General features: G+C 43.8%; 1 protein-coding gene across 3 annotated transcripts in view; it reads right to left on the bottom strand.

Annotated features, from left to right (window-relative positions):
- ANKRD6 (ankyrin repeat domain 6) overlaps positions 1-24,049 on the bottom strand; it is a 195,435-nt gene that overhangs the window by 7,294 nt on the left and 164,092 nt on the right. The window contains exons 5-14 of one of the 3 annotated variants that reach the window (XM_064288964.1): positions 23,844-23,942; positions 19,140-19,238; positions 17,626-17,724; positions 13,653-13,751; positions 12,094-12,171; positions 9,016-9,120; positions 5,961-6,095; positions 5,451-5,636; positions 4,474-4,626; positions 1,072-1,185 (exon numbers count right to left, since the gene is read on the bottom strand). In XM_064288964.1, the coding sequence (XP_064145034.1) occupies positions 1,072-1,185; positions 4,474-4,626; positions 5,451-5,636; positions 5,961-6,095; positions 9,016-9,120; positions 12,094-12,171; positions 13,653-13,751; positions 17,626-17,724; positions 19,140-19,238; positions 23,844-23,942 (1,167 nt within the window). The remainder of the gene's footprint in view (positions 1-1,071; positions 1,186-4,473; positions 4,627-5,450; positions 5,637-5,960; positions 6,096-9,015; positions 9,121-12,093; positions 12,172-13,652; positions 13,752-17,625; positions 17,725-19,139; positions 19,239-23,843; positions 23,943-24,049) is intronic. The other 2 variants (XM_064288965.1, XM_064288966.1) reach the window with 2 other exon arrangements.

The following is a 24,049-nucleotide window of genomic DNA, read 5'->3' as shown; positions in this document are numbered from 1 at the left end:
AACAATCCGATCAATAAATGGGCAAAGGACATGAACAGACACTTCACCAAAGACATTCAGGCAGCTAACAAACACATGAAGAGATGCTCACATTCATTAGCAATTAAAAATCTGAAACCAAACTCGTTGTCATTGAGTCGATTCTGACTCATAGCGACCCTACTGGACAGAGTAGAACTGCCCCATAGAGTTTCCAAGGACCGCCTAGTGGATTCAGACTGCAACCTTTTGGTTAGCAGCCCGTAGCACTTAACCACTATGCCACCAGGGTTTCCTCATTAGCAATTAGCAAGAGGCAAATCAAATCAAAACTGCAATGAGATACCAACTCACCCGCAAAAATGCACTGATCAAAAAAACAGAAAACAAATGCTGGTGAGGCTGTGAGGAGTCTGGAACTTTTATACACTGCTAGTAGGGTTGTAAAATGATACAACCACTATGGAAACCAGTATAGCACTTCCTCAAAAGGTCAGAAATAGAAATACCATATGATCTAGCAAGCCTACTCCTAGGTATATATCCTAAAGAAGCAAGAGGGACACAAAGGGACGTATGTACACCTGTGTTCACTGCAACATTAGTCACAATAGCAAAAAGGCGGAACAACCTAAGTGTCCATCAATGGATGAATGGATAAACAAAATGTGGTACATACATGCAATGGAATACTACGCAACAATAAAGAATAATGATGAGTCCACGAAACATAACACGGGTGAATCTGGAGGATATTATGCTGAGTGAAATAAGTCAATCACAAAAGGACAAGTATTGTATGATACTACTTTTATAAAAAGTCAAGTATAGGTTTACACACAGAAAGCAATGTTCTTTGGTGGGTTACCAGGGATGAGAGGGGGGAAATTCGGAGACTCACTTACGAGACAGTAGACACCAGCTAATTCGGAGCTTGGAAATGCAAAACCCTGTGGGGCAGTTCTACTCTGTCACGTGGGGTTGCTATGAGCCGGAATCGACTCATCAGCACACAACAACAACGTTTTTAATGTATGGGTTGTACCATGTATCAGAACTTCATTTCTTTTTATGGCTAGGACTGGTTTTTACCTGTCGTTTCTCTCCCTCATGCTTCTCCATGTCTGAGTGCTGTTGCAGCCGGTTCAGGCACTCGGTTCTCTCTGCTGAGAGTCGCTCGACCATCAGCTTGTCCAGCACACGCATCTAGGATTCAACAGGAAAGAGCGCATGACCAAGATGGGTCCTGGTCTCTCGACTTCTGAGGAGGGGCTCAGGAAGTACCAGGCAGGGGCCAGAAAGCAAGCAAGCAAACCTCAGCTCCTCATTCTATTTCACATACTTTTTGTGAAACTTGAGTTTTTCAGAATTCTTGATCATATTTCTATGTTGGCCATTGTTTCTTTTTCTCATTTTTTAAAGTCGTAAAGGATTAAAAAAAAAAAAAAAGGGACCGTAAATTGAACCAATGCAGACATCGTAGGCAAAACAGATTTTTATAGGCCTTAGAACATTATTTCTAAGACTTGTTATAAGGAAAAAGTAAAAAAGTATGGAGCTACTGCCCCCCTCTTTTTTAATAAACAATGTTTGCAGCTGCCCAAAACGTAGTGAAACAAGCTGAATCCTCAGGGCTTTCATCCAGCTTTCCCAGTGAGCAAATACTTCAGTGCTTCATTGAAAGTAGCCAAAGCATGTGCAAAGAAGGATGTGGAAGGAGTTTAAGGAATTGCTTCATAAAACGAGTGACTGTCACCTTTCAACTGCATGCCTTTCTGAGTCCCCCCTTTATCCTTTATGTTTCCTGTAGGGCCCTAACACCCAGCAAAGCCAAACTTCCACCACTTTGACAAGGTGTACTGCCAAGACACCAGAAGAGAAAGGAACCATTGTTAGCGGCCAAAGCCAGCCCACAATGGCTCAGCGGTGAGCTCCTCTCCTCTCAGGGACATAAGTGCAGTTCCACACCCAGATATTCAAACGGTAAAAAAAAAAAAAAACATCAGTTCTGGAGATACAAGAGTTCTGTTTTGTCTCTTCAGTCACCATGGTTTTCTGTGTACTAACCCCCTCCTGTGTTCTAGGACTGGTCTATCCACCCCCTACCTCCTTATCTTCCTTCTACACAAATGGTTAGGGTGGGAACCACCATGTTTATGCATGGCTTTGTTCACAGGTTATGGTTGATGGGTTCAGGTGCTAACGCCTGGCTCATACAGGCCAGAGCCCTTTCCCTGGAATCTGGAATTAGAACAAAGATTCTACACCCCAATCTGTCACTTTTCTTGGACCCAACAATGGCAATTTTTGAATCTGGGGGAAACAGAACAAATGGCTATGAGGGAAGAGGAAAGAATGGAGCAGAAGCTCAGAAGCAAAGACAAGATGCCCTCCTGGATTCCTCACTACGCTCCAACCCCTCAGTCTGTTCCTTTCCTCAGTCAGAGGCACCCCTGCCCTAGGAGTCCTTGTGAACACTCACCTAATCCAACCTGCTTTGGGCTTAGACTAGCCAAAGTGAGTTTTTTAATCCACAGTTAAAACAGTCTTAACTACTATAATTATGAAAAGATTTCTTACAAAATGGGCTTTCCACGAAATACAAATAGCATATAAACCTTAAAATGTTCAACCTCACCAGTAAACAAAGAAATAAAAATCAAACAATAAAATATCCTTAATCGATTTGGTAAAAACTTGTTAAAAATCATAATATTAAATGATGGAAAAGGTTTGATATAGAAACTCAGACACTGCTGGTAGAAATATAAATTGGTACAACATTTCTGTTTTTTTTTCTATTAAGTAATTTGCCAATATTTACAAGTCTAAAGCATATTCTTAACTTTGGACTCAAATTATTCTAATTCTGAGCAAACAGTCCACAAAGCAACCCAAAGTTTACGCAGATAAATGTTCATCACAGCATTACTCAGAATAGTAAAAAACTATAAGCAACTTAAAAAAGTCTACCCTAAAAAAAAAAAAAAAAAAGGAATGGTTAAATATATTATGTTGTACTAATACGCTGGATTATTATGACACCAAGAAAATTCTTATGCTATAAAATTAAGTGAAGAAAGCAGGAAGCAAATTGTATGCATACCTCCGCACACAGGAATAGTACGCACCCATTAAAAAGTACAAGGTAACTCCACATGACTGAGATGTATTACTAAATGAAAAGAACAGCAAAATAATAGACCATACTTCCATTTTTATTTAAAAATGATTATCCAGGTTACTATCTATAAAAAAGGCAACCTATGGGAAAATACACCAAACTGGGAATGGTAAGGATTTCTGGGGAATGTCACTACGATACATGTTTCTGTAATGTGGAACGTTTTCCCCCAATGAACATGTGTTATTTCTAAGTTTTTTAAAGTACTTTAAAAATCTATATTCAGGGAGTTATTGCTCAAGGGGTATTGAGTTTCTGTTTGGGAGGATGAAAAACATTTGGAAATGAATAATGGTGATGGTTGCTCAACATGGTAAATGTAATTAGTGTCACTGAATTGTACACGTAAAAATGGTTAAAATAGCAAGTTTTTGTTATTAAATATATCTTAGCATAATGAAATATTAAAAAATCTATATTGGCCACACATCATTAACTACAAAAGGAAACTGAACCTTTACAAGGCAGAGAGGTGGTAGTGGTTGCCTGCTTAGCCAAGTGATCAAATTCAGCATCATTAATAATTACACATCCTGACATTATGTGCCTTCTGATGTGATCCAATTTGAAGTTCACACCATTAGTCTTGGTTAGATGGAGTATTCTTGCCAAAAATATTTAAGTTGAACCTAATTGACATCTATACCAGTGGTTCTCAAACTGCCACATGCGTCAGAATTACCTGGAGGGTTTGTTAAAGGACAGATTGCTGCTGGTACACACAGCTAGAGTGTTTGATTCAGTAAAAAGTTCAACAAAGAAAAAGTGTGCATGTGAGAAAGACATACAAGCAGATATGGCAAGAAATTGGTTGAATTTAGGTGGAAGGTATATGAGTGTTCATCATACTATTCTTTCAACTTTTATGTTTGAAATTTTTCAAAAGAAAAAGTTAGAAACAGAGAGAAAACTATATACATAGTTATTCTAATTTTGTGTGCAGGAGAAGGGTGTATGTGGAGCACACTGGCATTAAGAAAAGACTAGAAGAAAAGAAAACCCAGATATTTATAGTGCTTTTTCATCATAGTGGGTTTATAGGTGATTTATTTTCCTTTCTAATTTTCACATTTTTCTAAATGCTCTGTAATGGGTATATATTGCTCTTAAAATCAGAAGGGGCAATTTAAATATGTTCTTAAGTGATTTAAATAAACAGGCTTTAACAAGGTTACATAAGCAGCCTCTTCTCTGAGAGCCTATCCGACACTCAGGGCAGAGTTTACAGGATGAAGGGGTACTGAGGTCACTTCCTGATCTCATTTTGTGCCAGAATACCTTGCAATTAGGTGACTGGCCCACTTGCTTACTTGGTGCTGGGTCTTATTCTCCATATGCCCCAGCTTTGTATTCATTTTATCCTGAACAGATCCCAGCTCGGCTTTTATCTCCTCCACAGTTGCCTCCAACTGGTTCTCCAGCTTGTTAATTAGAGGTTCACATCGACAGCCATTTATTGGTGCCTAAAAGGGAAACAAAAAGGGCATCCATACGACTCATTCATTCCTTCAACAAATACGTTTTGAGCACCTATGACATGCCAGACAGTGTAACAGGGGCTGAGAATACGGATGATAGAGGAGACAGACTGAACCCTGTCACAACTCTTGAATGTTCTATAGGCCAAGCTTTGTCTTATAGGCACTAAGAAGATTCAGAGATGGTAAAATATGGCCCCTATCCCCAAGTGCTTATCCCTAGGTCCTCAAGATTATCTATTCCCCTAAGGATGGTGCACAGGGGCAGTGGTGGTTCAGTCTCACCTTTCATGCGGGAGACCTGGGTTTGATTCAATTCCCGGCCAAGGCAACTAATGTTCAACCACTACCCATCTGTCAGTGGAGGCTCGTGTGTTGTTACGGTGCTGAATAGGTTTCAGTTCAATTTTCAGACTAAGATGGACTAGGAAGGTAGGCCTGGTGATTTACTTCCAAAAATCAGCCAATGAAAACCCTATGGATCACAGGGTCTGATCCCCAATGGGGATGGCACAAGACTGGGCAGTACTCATTCTGTTATGCATGGGGTCACCAATGAGTTGGGTGTCAATTCCACAGCAGCTATCAACAACAAGGATGGTGCAGAAAGCTTTACAACTAAACCTCTGTCTGCTTGGGCATAACCAACAGGGGTGTATCTACACCATTTAAGTCAGCAGGGCCATCTAATTTATCTTCCAAACTCTTGTCTTATCAAATCACTGGCAAAGTGGATAGCAGCCTCCAGGAATAGTGTCAAACGGACGGCCCTGTTTGAAGCTTGTGGCTTTATCTTCTGCACCAGGTACCTGCATTACTTTCCCATCCTTGCCCCGGTACAACGTGTAGAGCTGGTATGCTCTGAACTCATGGGGAGGGGGTGGGGATGAACACCGATGCCTGCTCCTCTTTTTAGGGTGGTTATGAGCATGCACGTTCTTCTGGTGTCCAGGTTGCTGGTCTGCTGGTGGAGTGGGGTCTGAAAAGGCTGACACCTGAGGAAGAAGAGACGAGACCCTTAAAACTAGTGACATCTGTGAGAGTGACACCAGCCACTGGCTCCCATCTCAGCCACTTTAGGACAAGGAACCCTTCTTGCTTCACCTCAAGGCATTCTATTCCAAACACCACATGTCAAAGAGATCTACTGGCATGCCAACCTTGTGTCGCAAGTTAGCCAGATTTAATTTCTACGTTCTGGCTCCAAACCAGCAAGCTAAGTGAGGTAGCTTTTCGGCCGTTGGGCATGAAGAGTCCCAGGGCCCTCTGCCGACCTGCCTCCTAGTCACCCTCTCAGCTGCTCTCACGTGCCTCCTGACCTTGGGCCTCGACTTTCTCCTCCTGTTGTCCTTTGCTCTGGGCTCCGGGGACGCTGATGGGAAATCTTCTCTGGCCTCTTCTTTTCTGGGTTCAGCCTGTTCACTGCTGGGGGTGTCTCCTGCTGAGACACTGCCCTACAGAGAAAAGAGGCCAAGACACCTAAGAAGCTTCTGCTGCCCCATTTTCTTGTTCATTTCATACCCCCACAAAACATTTCTTTAATACCTTTGACTTTGGGGAGATGATCGATTGTGCTGAAAGATACTACACTCTGTTCTACCTTCCCAAGGCCAGGTTGCAGGGGGCACAAAAATTTGCCCCCAGAGAATGGTTATGCTGCAGAAAAGCAATGCTCAAAACCTGTACAACACCTGAGGACCTCCTATCCTTTTTCTTAATTGAGATGAAAGGTGGTTCCTTGGAACAGGGGGAAGTAAAATAATAGCATTCACTGGGGAGAAGGTCAGGTTTGCTGCTGACATTTCCCTTGTTCCCCACAAACCCACGTGTCCAACATGGGAACAGAAGCAACTAGCGAGGAGCCCAGTCAGGTACTAGCCAAGGGTGATTTCCACCTGAGAGAAGCGATAAGGTGCTTGTTCTACTTGTCCCGCCACCTTTTTCACTAACGGGGTAAAATTCTGTTGGCAAGGCTCCACCCACTAAGGGACCCATGGGAATCTTTGCCAAGGAGGTAAGTTCCAGACATAGGGTGGTGGTCTTAACTAAATATATACGCTTTGCCTGGTTAGTTCAATACTTTGTCTTTATTTCCTTTACCAAGAAACCAAACCAAACCCAATGCCATCGAGTCAATTCCGACTCATAGCGAACCTACAGGACAGAGCAGGACTGCCCAATAGAGTTTCCAAGGAGTGCCTGGTGGATTCGAACTGCTGATTTCTTGGTCAGCAGCCATAGCACTTAACCACTATACCACCAGGGTTTCCTTATTACCTTTACCAGGTACCAAGCTAAATGTATTCTTGGGTCTAATCCTTTGCACTAGAACTCCAAGAATCTACCACACACAAAGCACCTCAGCACTAGAGATTTTTAGTCTTTTGCATTTCAACAAAACAGAACCCTACTCACTCTTTGGATGTGAACCCCCACAATTCATGGCAGAGAGAACTCTTTGAAAGGAAGTAATATCAAAATTCTGGCCCTCCAGTATACAGTATTGGGGAAGGCAGCACAACCTGTATAAGGTAAGGTCATGGAAGCTCCACAGACACATCCAAACTCCCTGAGGGACCGAATTGCTGGGCTGAGGGCTATGGGGACCACAATCTTGGGGAACATCTAGCTGAACGGGCATAACATAGTTTATAAAGAAAATGTTCTACATTCTACTTTGGTGAGTAGCATCTGGGGTCTTAAAAACCTGTGAGCAGCCATGTAGGATACTCCACTGGTCTCACCCCTTCAGGAGCAAGGAAGAATAAAAGATTAGTCCAAAGGACTAATGGACTACATCTACCATGGCCCCCACCAGACTGATTTCAGTACAACTAAATGGTGCCCGGCTACCACTGCTGACTGCTCTGACAAGGGATCACAATAGAGGGTCCCAGACAGAGCTGGAGAAAAAACGTAGAACAAAATTCTAACTCCAAAAGAAAGACCAGATTTGCTGGCCTGACAGACGCTGGAGAAACCCTGAGAGGATGGCCCCCAGACACCCTTTCAGCTCAGTAATGAAGTCACTCCTGAGGTTCACTCTTCAGCCAAAGATTGGACAGGCCCGTAAAGCAAAATGAGACTACAGGGGCACACCAGCCCTGGGGCAAAGACTAGAAGGCAGGAGGGGACAGGAAAGCTGGTAATAGGGAACCTGAGGTTGAGCAAGTAGAGTGTTGACATGTTGTGGGGTTGTTAACCAATATCGTAAAAAAATATGTGTACTGTTTACGGAGAAACTAGTTTGTTCTGTAAACCTTCATCTAAAGTACAAATACATAAATAAATAAAAACTCTGGTCCTCAAGAGAACTTCTACAACTCAGTATCTATGAGTCGCATGGGAACTTCATCATAGTGACACTACCTTAACCATGGAGATCGATGAGAGGATTGTGAAATGGCAGACAGAAGAGCAGGTGCTTGGTGATACACTTTTATGTGCCAAAAGGTATCAGGCTTAGTCCCTATATTGGGACTTTCTCTTGGTAGAATTGAAAGGAATGGTTCACTCCAGGGCTACCATGTATAACTGTATAAGCTCTTCACTCCACAAGGGCCCCTAGCTGAGGGGGTGAGGGGGGTTAAGGGGAGCTGAACTCCAACCATATGTATCCCATGCATGTCTGGTATGCCCAGGAAGCATCTTTTGCTAATTTGCACAAAGGAGCCACATGGGCTAGCACCAAAACCAAACCTGCTGTCGTCGAGTCGATTCCGACTCATAGTAACCCTATGGGACAGAGTAGAACTGCTCCATAATGTTTCCAAGGAGCAGCTGGTGGATTCAAACTGCTGGCCTTTTGGTTAGCAGCCATTGCTCTTAACCACTGCACCACACAGCCTTGGTCAATTCCCTCTGAAAGAAAGGAAGCAACTTACAACAGTGGTTCTCAAACCTTAGTGCAAATAAGAATCGCCAAGAAGGCTTGTTCAAACACAGGTTACTGGGCCTCATCCCAGAGTTTCTGATGCAAGAGGTCTAAGGTGAGGCCCAAGAATCTGCATTTCTAGCAAGTTCCCAGGTGATGCACTAGATACCACACTTTGAGAACCACAACTAAAGGGCACGATGTCAGAGAGGCAGTGCTGCCCACATGGGGGTCCAAAGGCCACAGATACATGGGGCTAGTAAACATATCCACCCAAGGATGCTGGAAAAGATGGGCAGCACACACACATGCTCTGAAACGTTGGAAGAGTAGGGACACAAAGCCAAATGGGAAAGACTGACCACACTTGGAAGAACCCCAGTGGGGAAGGAGAGGCAAAGACAGCATGGCAGCCGCCAGATGAACCTAAAGAAAGTAGGGAGATGGCTTCCCACTCACTGTATAGGGGAGGGGGGAGGGACGGGAGGGCTACCCCCCACCTTGCTTTGTGCCACCTCATCTCTTGGCACAGACTGGGCTCTCCTTTCTTCCTTGAGCCTCTCTCTCTTTTTCCTCAGGCTTCGCCCACGACTGAAGCGCAAAACCTGAAGGAGGCAAGAGGCACTGTTACAAACCACTGGTGTGTGCAGCATCAGCATGAGAGAATTCTCCTTGGACCTGGTGCTTTGACCTAAAGGAACTTACAACCTAGTGGGGGAGACCAAGTATTCACATCAAACAAGCATCTCTTGCCTACTACAATGCCTGCTAGGTCTTATGCTGAGTGTTATCAGGACCCAGAGATGGGGCGGTCCCTGATCTCAAGGAGCTTACAGTTTATGACAATAATAACCAACATGTATATGCTGAACCAGGACTGCCAAGTACGTGTGTGCAGGCTGTGGGCTGCACAATTCCAGGGGCCCCACTCATATCAACTAGGGTTACATAAACCAGGCACAGCCTCCCTCACCATCTTGGTACACTGGACCTGAACTAGCCCATCGTATTTTCTCTTGGCCAAACTGTCTTATATTAAGTGACATTAAGGAGATTTGCAAAAAAAAAAAAAAAACACACACACACACACAACATCACTCTTCTCATTAACTTTTGTTTGTTTTTAAAAAATAGCTGTTTTTTTTACAAAACTATGCTATTTATGTTAACATGAATGGGTTTACTGTTACCTTTAAGTAAACTAATAAATATTTTTAACATTTCTCAATTTTAACTTCAAATATGGTAACTACTGTCAGAGATAACCCACATAAACAAAAGCTCTTTGTGGGCCTTCCTAATACTTAAGAAGTAAAAGGGTCCTGAGGCCAGTAAGTCTGAGAACCACGGCCCTCAGCCACTTCTAAAGGTAAGTTCAGACTCACTAGGAAGTCAAGTCTGGTGAAAGAAGTCAACTGCTGCCCGTCCCTCACCCCAGTTCATGGACTGTTTATGGACCCTTAAAACAGGGCCCAGTGTCAGAGTCAGCCTGAAATTCACTTTCAGCAGCATTTGTGTCAATCAAAAATGAGAAGTGACACTCAAAGGTCACCCAAATCCAAGATAATCATCAGAGAAATCCGCTCCATACACCATGTTTTTAGCCAGTGAAAACAGCTTTGCACGGATTACAGCCTCTCTCAGTGAGCCACAACATCTACCAAATGGGGTGCCATTAATCTTTTCCAGTTCACAGACATCAAGGAATGTTGACTTCGAGGCCTCGGGAAGAAGTATCCTCTTAGTACTGCTACGGCTCATGAAAATTCATGGTCAACTAAGGTGCCAGAACAAGGGGATTTCTCTTCTCAGCCAAAACAAACAGAAAGGCTATTTCTATGACTATAGATCAACAGAGCAGCATGCATAAACATTTATGCATATTCCAAAGTTATGTGTAAAGTGAACTCCCCTAAAATGTCATCTATTATTTACTATTAAATACGGGTGTGGAGAAACTTAAGTCATTTTTAATGGAAACACAAAAGGAGAACTGCATAGGAAAATGGTCCAGGGTAAAGCTGTTTTCCCTGCAAGTGAAGATCCTTGGGCTCTGGAAGACTAACAACAGGTGAGTTAAAGACACATCAACCTTTGTGTGCCTGGGGAGTTCTCTAGCTCACAAGACTTGATGATCTTTGTATGGGGCTGGTTGCCCATTAACTTGCCAAATGCTGAAATACCAGATAATGGTAATAACTGTGATGGATTCTGACATCTGTAGTGCACTGTTGTACTTTTTCAGCCATGAGAGACCAGCATTTTTTTCTATCAGGATTCAAGGATGTGAGTCCGCTGATGAGTTGCATCCAAATAGCTGAAGAGAGGTGGATCCTTTCATCCCTAGCAGCTTTTACCGAAGGAGCACCTGACAGGTGCTCTGTGGACTTCCAGGGATCTCTGAGAAAGACCAAGTCCACAGGCAAGAGGCTGATCAATTTTGCAAAAGACAAAAATCTTAACCATTTCCAGAAACTGCTAGTTACATCAGGCATGTTTTTTAAAACCCTGGGCTGGGCTGTTATTGGGCTGTGAAGCAGCAGGTTAGTAGTGTTCACAAGCTTCCTTTGACTCCCTCAGACTATGCCTTCTTGCAACATTAGCCAGAATAAGATGAAAACCAATCAGGGTTTGCTGTAATGTAATATACCATAGTTCCAATCTGGAAATAACCTAAATGTCCAACAGTAAGAAATGGTTCAACAAAATTTCAGACAGTAACAAAAAAGAGTGCTATGCTACCGTTATAATGAATAATTATGAAGACCGCAGAATATTTTCCTATTATAGTTATGATAAAAGGCAGGATACAAAAATATATGGTACATATGTATATGTGTAATACATATATAGTAGGCACAATGATATAAATATTATGTGTCTATGTAAGGTAATATGAAAAAGCCAAAACAGTTGTTTCAGGGTGCTGGAATTATGAATAACTTATAATCATTCTTAAATTTCTTTATTATTATTTAGATAATGTCAATCTTAACACAAATGGTATTAGCCTTCATTCTTTTTTAAATTGAATGGGTCCAAATATCATGATTCAATAAAAAGGAAAAAAACTATACTGCCTCTGGTAGACATTTACTGCTTTGTCTATCCAGAATGGTTCCCGCCCTTCACACCTTTACCCGGAAAATACCCCTTCTAAACACTTGGTCAGATGGATACTGCCATCTTCTTAAAGTCCCCGTTCCACTTGTTTGGGAGTGGGCATTCTCCCCAGGCTGGCCAGTCATGGTCCTCTCCCAAAATGTTTTTAAACTTGAACTTTCTTGACTGAGTAGCTGAGAAGTTATGATCGAGGAAGCTACTGGTGACAATGATCTAGCCCCAGGGAGAAATGATGTACATGTGTGAAGAACAACCTGCTAGAGCAGAAGTCCTTGGTTCTGGTCATCCTACAGGCCCATGTGGATATCTGAATTTTCCACTGTTTAGTTAGTGAGCCAATCAATTCACTGCATTTAAGTTGGTTTGAATTGGCCTTAGTAGACTGCAACCAGAGAAGTCCCAATGACTTTGTAGTCCAACATAATCAATGAAATGGAAAGTGCAATAAATCCTACCTGGGGAGCTTTAGTGAGAAGAAGAGCAACTTCTGGATTATTGTGGTAGCGGGCTGTCTCCAGCGGAGTCTGGCCTGCCTAAGGAAAGGAACACAGAGGACAAGTGAGTAAGGAGGCACCAACCCTGCACACATATAACCAGGGACCAGCCCTAACCCGGAGCTGGCAACCCAGCCCCTTCTGCACTCAGTGAAATACAACCACGGATATGATGCGGCCCTGATCTCGGGACTCATACCATCCAATGAGGGAGGCCAGTGAGCCTGACAAAAGTGTTAATTAATGCACAGCACCAGAGGGTCAGTGCTAACCTAGTGAGCAGTAAATGCTCTGAAAGGTAGAGGTCTTGGGTGGGCAAGGAATGCTTCCTGAAAAAGAGATTAGGGAAGGTAAAAATCAAATGGAACCAAAGTGGACATTTCAGTCAAGGGAACAACACAAAAGATCATGAAATCAGTCAAACAATCAATTTACCCTGAAGAACAGTGGGGAATATGACTGAAAGGGCAGATGAAGAGGGGCTGGCCATAGAGTCTTAGAAACTGGATTATGAAAAGCAATTAGGGAGCCATTGCCAAAATCTAGGTTCTAGGGAGATTAAATCAAAAACTAAAGGTGGATTACCAAAACCAAACCTGTTGCCATCGAGTTGATTCTGACTCATAGTGACCTTACAGGACAGAGTAGAACCACCTCATAGGGTTTCCAAGGTGCAGCTGGTGGATTCAAGCTGCTGACCTTTCGGTTAACAGCTGTAGCTCTTAATCACTGTGCCACCAGGGCTCCAAGGTTTGATAACAGCGGGATTCAAAAGGAAGTATGCAAGGTATCACGGATGAGGTGACTGTGCCACCCCAAACTACATGACATCCCTGCTGACTGGTTCTAGAACTGGATGAAGGGAGTAAGATGGTAAAAGGAGGAAGGAGGAGTTAGATCAGGGAGCCAAGGAACACTAACAGCCTTTCACCAGCTTCAGCACCTTCTGGCTCTCCAGATACTCCACCCAACTGTTCCACCCCCATCCCCTCTGAGCCTGCACTATTTCAGGAGGGCACAGACTGCGGGTCAGTCTTGAGGACAAAAGGGTGCCTGCACTGGAAAAGCTACAGCCTGTCCTAGGATGAGAGAGGGAGGGAAGAAGGAAGAAGGGGAAAGAGAGGGAGAAGGATCCCATCTGAGAAGGATGACTCTGATGGCCATTTTCTGAGGAGCATATGTGTTTACAGGCCTGGGACTCACTTTTGGTAACATCCACTTGACAGTTTACTTAGAGACATCTCTGAACTTCCTGGTCATGTCAGGTAGTACTCACTGTAGCTACAAGACTAGACACAGAACCCCTGGTGCTCAAGTCCCCTTCATGTCGACCCATGGGGCTCAAGTCCCCTTCAAAGGTCCCAGAACTGTGGCTTCAGCAGAGCTCCTTGGTCTTCCATGGCTCAGCTGGGCTAGACTGCCTGCCCTTGGAGTCTGTAGGAAGTTTAGGTCATAACAACACACCCCACTCCGACAGGGATAGGACTGGTTTTAGAAATCACTGTTGCAACTCAACTTACATTATTAACAATGGTCCCATCTGCTCCAGCTTCCAATAAGATTTTAACTACCTTCTTGTGATTTAGGGAAGCAGCAACATGAAGCGCTGTGTCTCCAGCCTGAAATTAATCAGAAGAAAGGCTGCTAAACCTCCTCAAACATGCCCCACAGCCCTCCGCCTTTTCCTCCCACAGCCTACTGCTGCGTCTTCAAAGCCAAACTAAGGTTAGCCCGAGACTGATATGGGACACTTTGTTAATGTGTTATGTGGCTCTTCTTTTCCTTCTTTAAAAAAAAATTCGTTCTTTTAAGAAAGATCTTGGAACTAAATGTTCTATGCACTAATATCACATTCCTTTCCAACTAGGGACACCAGAAATCACAAAACAGGACTAATGGCAGGAGGCAAAGTACTGCTGCACTGAGGCTGTTGAGAGCCTTATGCTGAGGCAGGAGGATGGGCAGGAAGCCCAGGTCAGGCTGACTAAGCTGTCCTTGGGCTCTAGACCATGTGCCTCTGTGGCCCAGGCAGGTGGGAGGGCAGAGAACCCCTGGAGTGCTGTGCCTGAGCAGGAAATGCTGCAAAGATGCTACTTCTCCAAGCTTTTCAGGGTGATACCCCAGCCCTGGGAAACAATCTGCAGTCTCAGGGTGTTCTTTGTTTGGCTGGAGATACTGAAAGTCAGAGTGTTCACTGAGCAGCAACTGTTTTCTATTTCTTTCCAAATAAGTGTTTCATATGTTTTCAGACAATCAACTGTGAAAGAAGGGTAGGGACAACTGCGGCTTGGTGGGCCAATTCCAAAAGCAAATGCTGTTATTTTCCAACCAGACTGATGTCAATAAACCAAATATGGTGAAACAAAACAATTCATTCTCTCCCCTGTCAGGTGATCAGGTAAAGCACACTGCTGCTTTTTTTTTTTTTTTTTTTCCGGGCAGCATGAAAATCCAGCCAACCCCGTGGCCTTCTTCCCTCAATGAATAGCCAGGAAAAATGTGTATTTCATTTCTGGGTTACTTCATTTTGTGTGTTAGGAGGAAGCTCTGTAACAGTGGTTTCCAAACTTGGCTGCACATTAGAATGAGCTGGGGAGCTTTAAAAAATTCTGATGCCCAAGTGCCACCCCCAACAACTGACTTAATTAGTTTGGGGTATAGCCTAGGCATGGGGATTTTTTGTTTTTTCAATTGTGCTTTATAAGTGAAAGTTTACAAATCAAGCCAGTCTCTCATACAAAAATTAATACACACCTTGCTATATACTCCTAGTTGCTTTCCCCCTAATGAGACAGCTCACTCCTTCCCTCGACTCTCTATTTTCGTGTCCATTTGGCCAGCTTCTGACCCCCTCTGCCCTCTCATCTCCCCTCCAGACAGGAGATGCCAACATAGTCTCATGTGCCTACTTGATTCAAAAAGCTCGTTCTTTACCAGTATCATTTTCTATCCCACAGTCCAGTCCAATCCTTGTCTGAAGTGTTGGCTTTGGGAATGGCTCCTTTCCTGGGCTAACAGAGGGTCTGCGGACCATAACCTCCGGGGTCCTTCTAGTCTCAGTCAGACCATTAATTCTGGTCTTTTTACGAGAATTTGGGGTCTGTATCCCACTGCTCTCCTGCTCCCTTAGGGGCTGTCTGTTGCGCTCCCTGTCAGGGCAGTCATAGGTTGTAGCTGGGCACCATCTAGCTCTTCTGGTCTTTTGCCAATGCAGCCTCTGGCTTATGCGGTCCTTTCTGTCTCTTGGGCTCATAATTACATTGTGTCTTCAGCATTCTTCATTCTCCTTTGCTCCAGGTGGGTTGAGACCCATTGATGCATCTTAGAAGGCTGCTTGCTAGCATTTAAGACCTCAGAAGCCACTCTCCAAAGTGGGATGCAAAATGTTTTCTTAATAGATTTTATTATGACAATTGACCTAGATGTCCCCTGAAACCATGGTCCCCCAAACCCCCGCCCCTGCTACGCTGGACGTCGAAGCATTGCATTTATTCAGGAAACGTCTTTGCTTTTAGTTTAGTCCAGTTGTACTGACCTCGCCTGTATTGTGTGTTGTCCTTCCCTTTACCCAAAATAATTCCTTATCCACTATCTAACCAGTGAAAAACCCTCTTCCTCCCTCCCTCCCCCCATCATACCCATCAAAGAATATTTTCTTCTCTGTTTAAACTATTTCTCCAGTTCTTATAATAGTGGTCTTATATTTGTCCTTTCTCACCTGACTAATTTCACTCAGCATAATGCCTCCCAGATTCTTCCATGTTATGAAATGTTTCATGGATTCATCACTGTTCTTTATCGATGCGTAGTATTCCATCGTGTGAATATGCCATAATTTATCCATTCATCCACTGATGGGCACCTTGGTTGCGTCCATCTTTTTCTATTGTAAACAGTGCTGCAGTGAACATGGGTGTGCATATACCTGTTTGTGTAAAGGCTCTTAATTCTCTAGGATATATCCCAAGGAGTAGGATTGCTGGATCGTACGGTAATTATATTTCTAGTTTTTTAAGGAAGCGTCAAATGGATTTCCAAAGTGGTTGGACCATTTTACATTCCTACAGTCTCTCCACAGCCTCTCCAACATTTATTATTTTGTGTTTTTTGGATTAATGCCAGCCTTGTTGGAGTGAGATGGAATCTCACTGTACTTTTGATTTGCATTTCCCTAATGGCTAATGATCATGAGCATTTCCTCATGTATGTGTTAGCTACCTGAATGTCTTCTTCAGTGAAATGTGTCTGTTCATGTCCTTTGCCCATTTTTTAATTGGGTTATTTCTTTTTGTAGTTGAGTTTTTGCAGTAGAATGTAGATTTTAGAGATCAGACGCTGATCGGAAATGTCATAGCTAAAAACTTTTTCCCAGTCTGTGGGTAATCTTTTTACTCTTTTGGTGAAGTCTTTGGATGAGCATAGGTGTTTGATTTTTAGGAGCTCCCAGTTATCTAGTTTCTCTTCTGCATTGTTAGTAATGTTTCATATACTGTTTAGAGCATGGGGATTTTTCAAAGCTCCCTGGATGATTCTAACATGCCGCCAAGGTTGAGAAGCACTGGTCTGTGGGCGCTGTGTGGGGTAACCTGATGAACTAGAATCCACTAGGATGGCTGTGGAATAACAGAGCGTGGCTGCTTTATTAGGTCAGTGGTTCTCACTCCTGGCTGCACACTCAGGTAGGAAACTCTTTAAGAACACCATTGCCTGGAAAACAACCCCAGAAGTTTTGGTTAATTTAAACTGGGGTGGGATCCAGAAATTTTTTTTTTTTAATTCCCCTGGTGATTCTAATATGTAGCTAGGGTGAGAAACCACTGTTAGAGGGTATATTTAATCCTAATCACAATTTAATTTTTTTTTTATTTCAGATTGATGCACCCAAACTCAGAAAAACCAAACAATGCATCACTCAGGTATCAGTGAATACTAAGGCAATATTTAAAAAAAAAAAAAAAATGACTACAGTCATTCACATTTCCATGAAACACTGTAATAATCACAACTTTATTGCAAAACCCAACATACGAAAAAAACCCATGCGTGGCACAGAAACAGATCATGTACCCAACTTTACGGAAATGAGAGACTCCATCAGCCCAAATAAAAGTCAGTGGCAGTGCAAGGAAGAGAACTCAGGGAGTTATGAGACTCTTAATTCCTTTGCTTATTTACTAAGCCACACTATACCTTGTAGGTTTCCTTTTAAAAATCATATTAAAAAACAAAACCTGCCCCAGGATCTCCAGAAAGTATTCAATATGCAAATGTGGTGATATGCACTGGAATGATAAAGGCTCCCACAGTCTAAAGGCCAGATGACCCAGGGCCACTGGAGCTCAATGGAATGCCCACGCGAAGGCCATCATTGGCGGAATACCAGACGGGCCAGAGGGCACCACCTCCCAGCAGCCTCTGCTCCCATTTACCTAACACACCTGTCAGCCTGTGCGAAGGGTGCCTGGTGGCCATGGGAAAGACACATGCACTGACCTGGTTCTTTTCATGGACAGAACAGAAAGCACTGAGGAGGAGCCTAATGATGGACAAGTGATTATAGCGCGCAGCAACGTGCAAACAGGTGTCGCCTGCCTGCGGACAGAAATCAAACTCTAAGCATAGTCCGAGCAGTTACAAAACACAACAGAAAATAAAAACATCATTTAAAAGCTGGCAGACTATCATACACTCTTTAGGGGATGTCAACCTGAATTATAAGCATCTCTTCGTTAACATAGGTGCTCTACTCCCAGCCTTGGCTGCGGGGCAACCATGAGGCCAACCAGAATTTATGCAATTACATTTCACACAACAGATGCTTGTTCCCCAGGAGACCTTCAGAAGAGCTAAGGCAGGCCCCGCTTACCCCACATTTGGATAAGGATCCACTGCCCTAGCATACCCTATAACCTAAAGGCTTTGGAGTAAAAGGAATGAAGACCAACAGCACCGATTTGGAAATAAGGCTTTCTCATCACAGATCCATCAAGGGCTGAAAGCACAGGGCAGCAGGATGAGTTGTTGGATTTTAAGAGCATGTATGTTCTAGAAAATTCAAGGAGCATCCCAGATCCCAATATCCTATAAGGGATGATGTTGCCTGGGGAGCTGATGAGGAAGCAATCACTGGAAGCAAGAAAGGACATGCAGAATAACTCAGGATCAGGATCTTCCTTAGTGGTCACAGACTGAACTCTGCTCACAGAATGACAACAAAACTGGAGACAGAAATTCGAGGCATACTGCAATGTTCTCCCAACGTTTTCTTATATAGCTCCACCTAGAGAATGGCAAACACTCAGCAGAACTTTCTCGCCCCGGATTAAGACGGAACCATGCTCAATGCTGAGGTTCAGGGCATTCTGTGAACCCCCTTACATGATTGTGCCCCAAAACAGGGAGGCTTTAGAGAAGACCATTTTTGGGAGAAGCATGAAATTCTCTGGCCAAGGTGGCTGAGACATGGGGTTTATAAAGGAAATGCAGTTTCTTCAGCGGGAGCTATGGTGTGTGTGTGGGGGCAGGGGGGAGGTTCATGTAACCTTTCAAGTTGAGTATCTTCTAAGAACTACTTACCAATCAGCTCATCCCAAGGACCCCTTATTAGTCGATTAGACCTGACCTTTTTACATGCTGGGTATGGAGGTAATAGAAAAACAGCATTGTAAAGCTTCCCCTGTACTGCAGAACCCAATATTTGCTAATAATACAACACTCAGCGTGGGCAGGGTACTTTCTTAAAGTATTTAGAGGTTTCCTAGCCTGTAACTCATCAGACACATGCTGTAAGAAATGATAAAAGGAAGAGGCTGAGGAGCCAGGGAAAAGGACAGGAGAAAAGCAGTGTTTCCGAATTTGACCCCTTATGGAGCTAATAAAAAATGAATTAGTCCCCAAACACTTTTTACGCTTTAATTTCTAAATTCCAATAATCAAGTATGCTTTCTAAGTTATCTTCTGAGGTGACACAAGAGAGAAAGCAAGAGAAGATGGTTTTGTTCACCCACGTTATTTTTGAGGTCTGCACGGGAGCCGCCCAGCAGGAGGACGCGAGCGCTCTGGACGTGGCTGTTCTGGCAGGCCAGGTGCAGAGCGGTGTTCCCCGCCTTGGAGAGAGGCAGAGAGAAGAAGGGAGGGCACGTTAGGGACCCGCTTCCTCACAGGCTTGCACAGGGTTTGCCTTGCAGAGGGAGAAAAAAAAGTTCACACTCATGTTCCCGGCTTTTGGAGGGGCTGTCCCAGCAAGGTGGGTGTTAGTGGAAAGAACATTTAATTTGAAATCCCAATGGGCAGAATAGTCATATTTGTCATAAAATCTTGGTTCCATGTTCTGGCTCTGCTACTTACTAGTTGCAAGCCACTGGGCAAGGTTCTTAACATTCTCAGCCTTGAATTTCTTACCTGTAAAATGGAGCAGGAGTCCCTGGGTAATGCAAACAGTTAATGTGCTTGGCAGTTAACCAAAAAGCTGGAGGCTTGAGTCCATCTCAGAAGAAAAGTCTTTGTGATTTACTTCTGGGAAATCAGCCATGGACACTCCTACGGAGTACAGTTCTACTTTGACACACTTGGGTTCACCACGAGTTGTGATCAACTCAACTGCAACCTGTTAAAATGGAGCGTGATCCCTACATCCTGGGGCCATGAGGAGCAGTTCAGTGTGCCTAGAAAGCACCTTCTTAACTGTAAAATACTGTGCACATGCATAGCTTTAGATTCCACTTAGAAATGACTGCACACTTCCTAGCAAGCCTGGATAATAGCTATGGCTACAATACTCTACCCATGGTGAAGTGAAGAAAGCAAAACAGGCCACTTCCTGTAAGTATGGGGCTAACAGTAACTGAAATTTAACTTGTAAGCCATTACCAAGTTGTCCGTTCTTTTATTTTTCTCAAAACATCAAACTTTGAACTATGGACAAGGTATCCCACATAACGGGCAATACAACTGCATCTAGCACCATAAAGATACAAACTCTCTTGCTTTTTGGGCCTCTACCTTCAACATGAAAACCCTGGTGGTGTAATGGGTAAGAGCTACGGGTGCTAACCAAAAGGTCGGCAGTTCAAATCCACCAGGTGCTCCCTGGAAACCCTATGGAGCAGTTCTACCCTGTCCTATAGGGTTGCTATGAGTCGAAATCAACTTGACGGCAACGGGTTTTGATTTACCTTCAACATGCCATGTCACAATGACAACTAAGGGTCAGAATAATGTCCACAGCAACCTTGTGGAAAGAACTAGATGAAATAACAGAACTTTTTGAGGTTACAAGAGTAGGGCCTGAAAGGCTGCTGTTAAGTCCTGGAGTGGCAACAAGAAAAGCAGGCTCAGCATAGTCTTTTAAAAAAAAAAAAACAACAACCCTGATGGCCAGACCTCGGGTGACCAGCGTCCAGGTTTGCCCTAGACTGAAGGTTTTCCTGGTATGTGAGACTTTCTGTGCTAAAGCCAGGCCCCACCTAGCTATGTAAGTCAGAGTCCCCAGAAGGGGTGCAGCCGTGCAGTGGCATTTTTTAAAACCTCCCCCAGGTGATTCTAATGTGCAGCCAGGGTTGAGAAACACTGGGCTCGCAAACTCTCAGGCTTGTGCCTCTCCTCCAGGTTCTCAGAGGTAATAATAAGAAAAAGACTCTACTGAAGCTGGTTAGAGATGAGGTTATGAAAAGGGAGGTAAGTGAACTGGTGACATACAATTTTCTTCTTTTTTTTTTTTAATAATTTTAATGGTCAGGAATCTAACATCCTGGAATATCAGTGGACAGTATCCAGAGGGCCATAAACTCATGAGGGAAAAGCAATAAACAGGCACCGTAATAGCTCTGGGCCCACACAGCTGCAGTCCTGACCTAGCTTTGCAGCTCGGCAGAACAAACTGGCGCTTATGTATTTAACCTCCTGAGTGCACAGAGAACTCTCAGACTGACGCCCAATCTCCTGCCGTGCCTCTTGCTTTTCTCACCGGAAGGGCTGGTCCCTGCTGCATCCTCTTGGCACTGCACATGGCCTGTGCTAATGTTTACTGGTTAGTGGCTTCCCATGGTTCCCTCGTGGGTTGAAAGTTTGAGGGAAAGAAGCAAGCTATGCATCTTAATATCTCTAATAATCAAATAGCAGCTTTATTCAAAATTGCCACAAATCGGAAGCAGCCAAGATCTCCTTCAATAGGTGAATGAATAAGCAAACTATGGTGTACCTATAAATGGAATACTATTCAACAATAAAAAGAACTGAGCTATCAAGCCATAGGATATGAAGAAATCTTAAATGCATATTGCAAAGTGAATGAAGACACCATAGAAAAGATATTACTAAAGAGACAATAAAAAGATCAGTCTGTGCCAGGTGTTTGGGGGCAGGGGAGCGAAGGCTCCTGACACTCCCCACCATGCCAGGCTGGCCCCATCAACTACAGCTGGGTGCGTGCATGGTGGATAAGATGGATGTCGGGGGCATAACTTCCTGGGCGAGAAGGAGGCTGTGAGGCATCAAAGTGCCCCCAAGAGGCTCCCCTCCAGGCATACAGGGCACACAGGGGAGTCCCCATTAGGTTTACGGAGAGAAGGCGAAGGCACCAAACACCTGTGGGGGAGGGGTGGAGAGCTGGCTTCTGGCTGGTTCAGCACCTGCTACATACATACCACCTCATTGCAGGGCCCTGGAAACATGGAGCCTGCCCTCATGAGATACCTTCAGTGGGAGAAGAAAGATGATGGAGAAAACATAGGTGGTCAAGGTGGCCTGGGAGTAAGAAAGGGTCATTCTCGGCATACGAGGCAGCAGGTGCAAAGGTCCCGAGGCAGGTGTGTGTGGAACAGATAAGCAAGAAGAGTGGTTGAGCGGCTGCAGACAAGGTCTGAGGGTGTTCAGGGCTGGGACGAGGTATGTATCTGGGTGAGATGGTAACTGGCCATTATTCAAAAAGCAGTGGGGAAAAAAAAAATCTCCAATAATGCCTGGCTCACTGCTTGGCAGGCTAGTGGCTGCTCCATCATTCATTCGTTCAACAAATACTCTCTGAGCACCTAATGTATACTTCTGCAAAGTGGTACACAATCTGGAACCTGAGTTGGTATGTAATTGTACTTTCCTTTTATACCAACTCTGAGAAGTAAGAGATCCCCAGTTAACGTCCTCTCTGAAGACAGGGATGGCTTGCTTATCTAAACTCTTCAACACACCAGTGTACAAGCAAAGTAGGTCAAAGGCAATAGCGTAGGGTCTCTTCCTCAACATGTAGATTACATGTTTATGAAGGAGTTTCATGATTTCTTTTATATCTCCCTAAGCATGCAAGGGCCAGAGAAGTCATTAAACTGATGGAGTATATTTTTGATAGGTTACCTTAATAGTGGATCTTCAGCCTGATGTTGTTGAAGACCTTGTGTGCAGATGTGGATGTATGTATCCTTAACTAGAGATATTATAGTTTCAGGTCCTAGTTTGCGATGAAATGCTACCCTTGCAGTTGTGTGTGTACGTGTGTGTGTTAGGGATGCTGCTTCTGGCCATGCTCCCATGCTGCTGCTGGCCATGCTCCCATGCTGCTGCCACAAGGAGCCCCAGTCTAGCACACCTGATTCATTACTCAGTCACCACCCAGAGATACCAACTGCATTCTGGGAAATCCTCAGGCCGCTTCAACACCTTAGCACATACCCGGGATGGGCATTCAAGGACAGAAAAGGGGATGAGCTTCTTTATGACCCCCTTCTCACAACGAATGCAAGTATCCCAGGAGTACTGATAACGCTGCTTCTTAAAAAAAAAAAAATATGTATACCTTTTTCCCAATTGTAAAAGAAATAATGAGCTCATTTTGGAATTGTGAAAAAGGCACAAAAGTTAAAAGAACTAAAAATCAATTGGAGTCTCAATTCCCAGAGATAACCACTGTTAACATTTTGGTGGATATCCTCCCAGGCTTTATTTTTTAATGCATAAGCATTTATAGTAAGCATTGGGACATGTAGTACATACGATTTTGGTTCCCTCTGTCATATTTTTAATAAATTACGAGCATTATCTCCAAAAATATAATTTTAATGACTTCATTGTATTCCATTATCTGAATTAACCATAATTTTAAATCTCTCCTTTTTTATTTTTTGGCTCCTATAACTATTGCTGCCATGAAAATTCTTATGGGGGACTTTTTATCAGCATCTTTTTTACTGCTTTTTAAAGAATAAACTCCTAGAAGGGTAGTTACTGGGTGAAAAGCTAGGACCAGTTATATGGCTTGATTTGTTTGGCCAATTGCCTTCTACACGTGGTTGTTCTAATTCACACTTCTCCCAGTGGGGTCTGAGTGGGCCCATTTCACCACACTCTTGCAAGTATTGGGCATACCCTTTTAAAGTTCTTTCCCTGATTTTTTTAATGCCAACCCCTTATTGCTGTACTTTTCTTTAATGGTGTCAAGATGATGGGGACATAATCTGACGTAGGTTTCCAGCAACAGCCGGGCCTCCCACATAATCAGCAGGGTTTACCACTGTGGAGGGCTTTTTTCTGACCTGGAATATTAATCTGCTTCTAGCCTTCTCCTCCACATATGAAGCTTTTGGTTGGAATTGACCCTGCCGGGTTCTGTGTGCCCCTCTGAGCTCTCACTGCTCACTGAGGAGGTTCCCACAGGGAAGGGAAGTCAGTCACAGCCACCCTCACCTTGTGAACCAAGAGTTTTAGCACCTGCTGGACCTCACCTTGTTTCTGGCAAGCACGTTGGCTCCGGCCTTAACAAGCAGCTTGGCTGACTGGCTGAATCCGTGCCAGGAGGCTTCATGCAGGGCGGTATTCCCGTCCTAAGGAACAAACACAGGGAGAGAAAGCATATTACCCAAGATTTAGCTGTCTTGTTATATTCTCCGATGGATCTGGAAAACTAGCCTCCTTTTCTCTTGGGTCCCTT

This window comes from Loxodonta africana, chromosome 1, assembly GCF_030014295.1.
Source record: "Loxodonta africana isolate mLoxAfr1 chromosome 1, mLoxAfr1.hap2, whole genome shotgun sequence".
NCBI classification, from domain to species: domain Eukaryota; kingdom Metazoa; phylum Chordata; class Mammalia; order Proboscidea; family Elephantidae; genus Loxodonta; species Loxodonta africana.
Note: the sequence above shows the minus strand (reverse complement) of the source record. Positions and strands in the feature narration are given on the sequence as shown.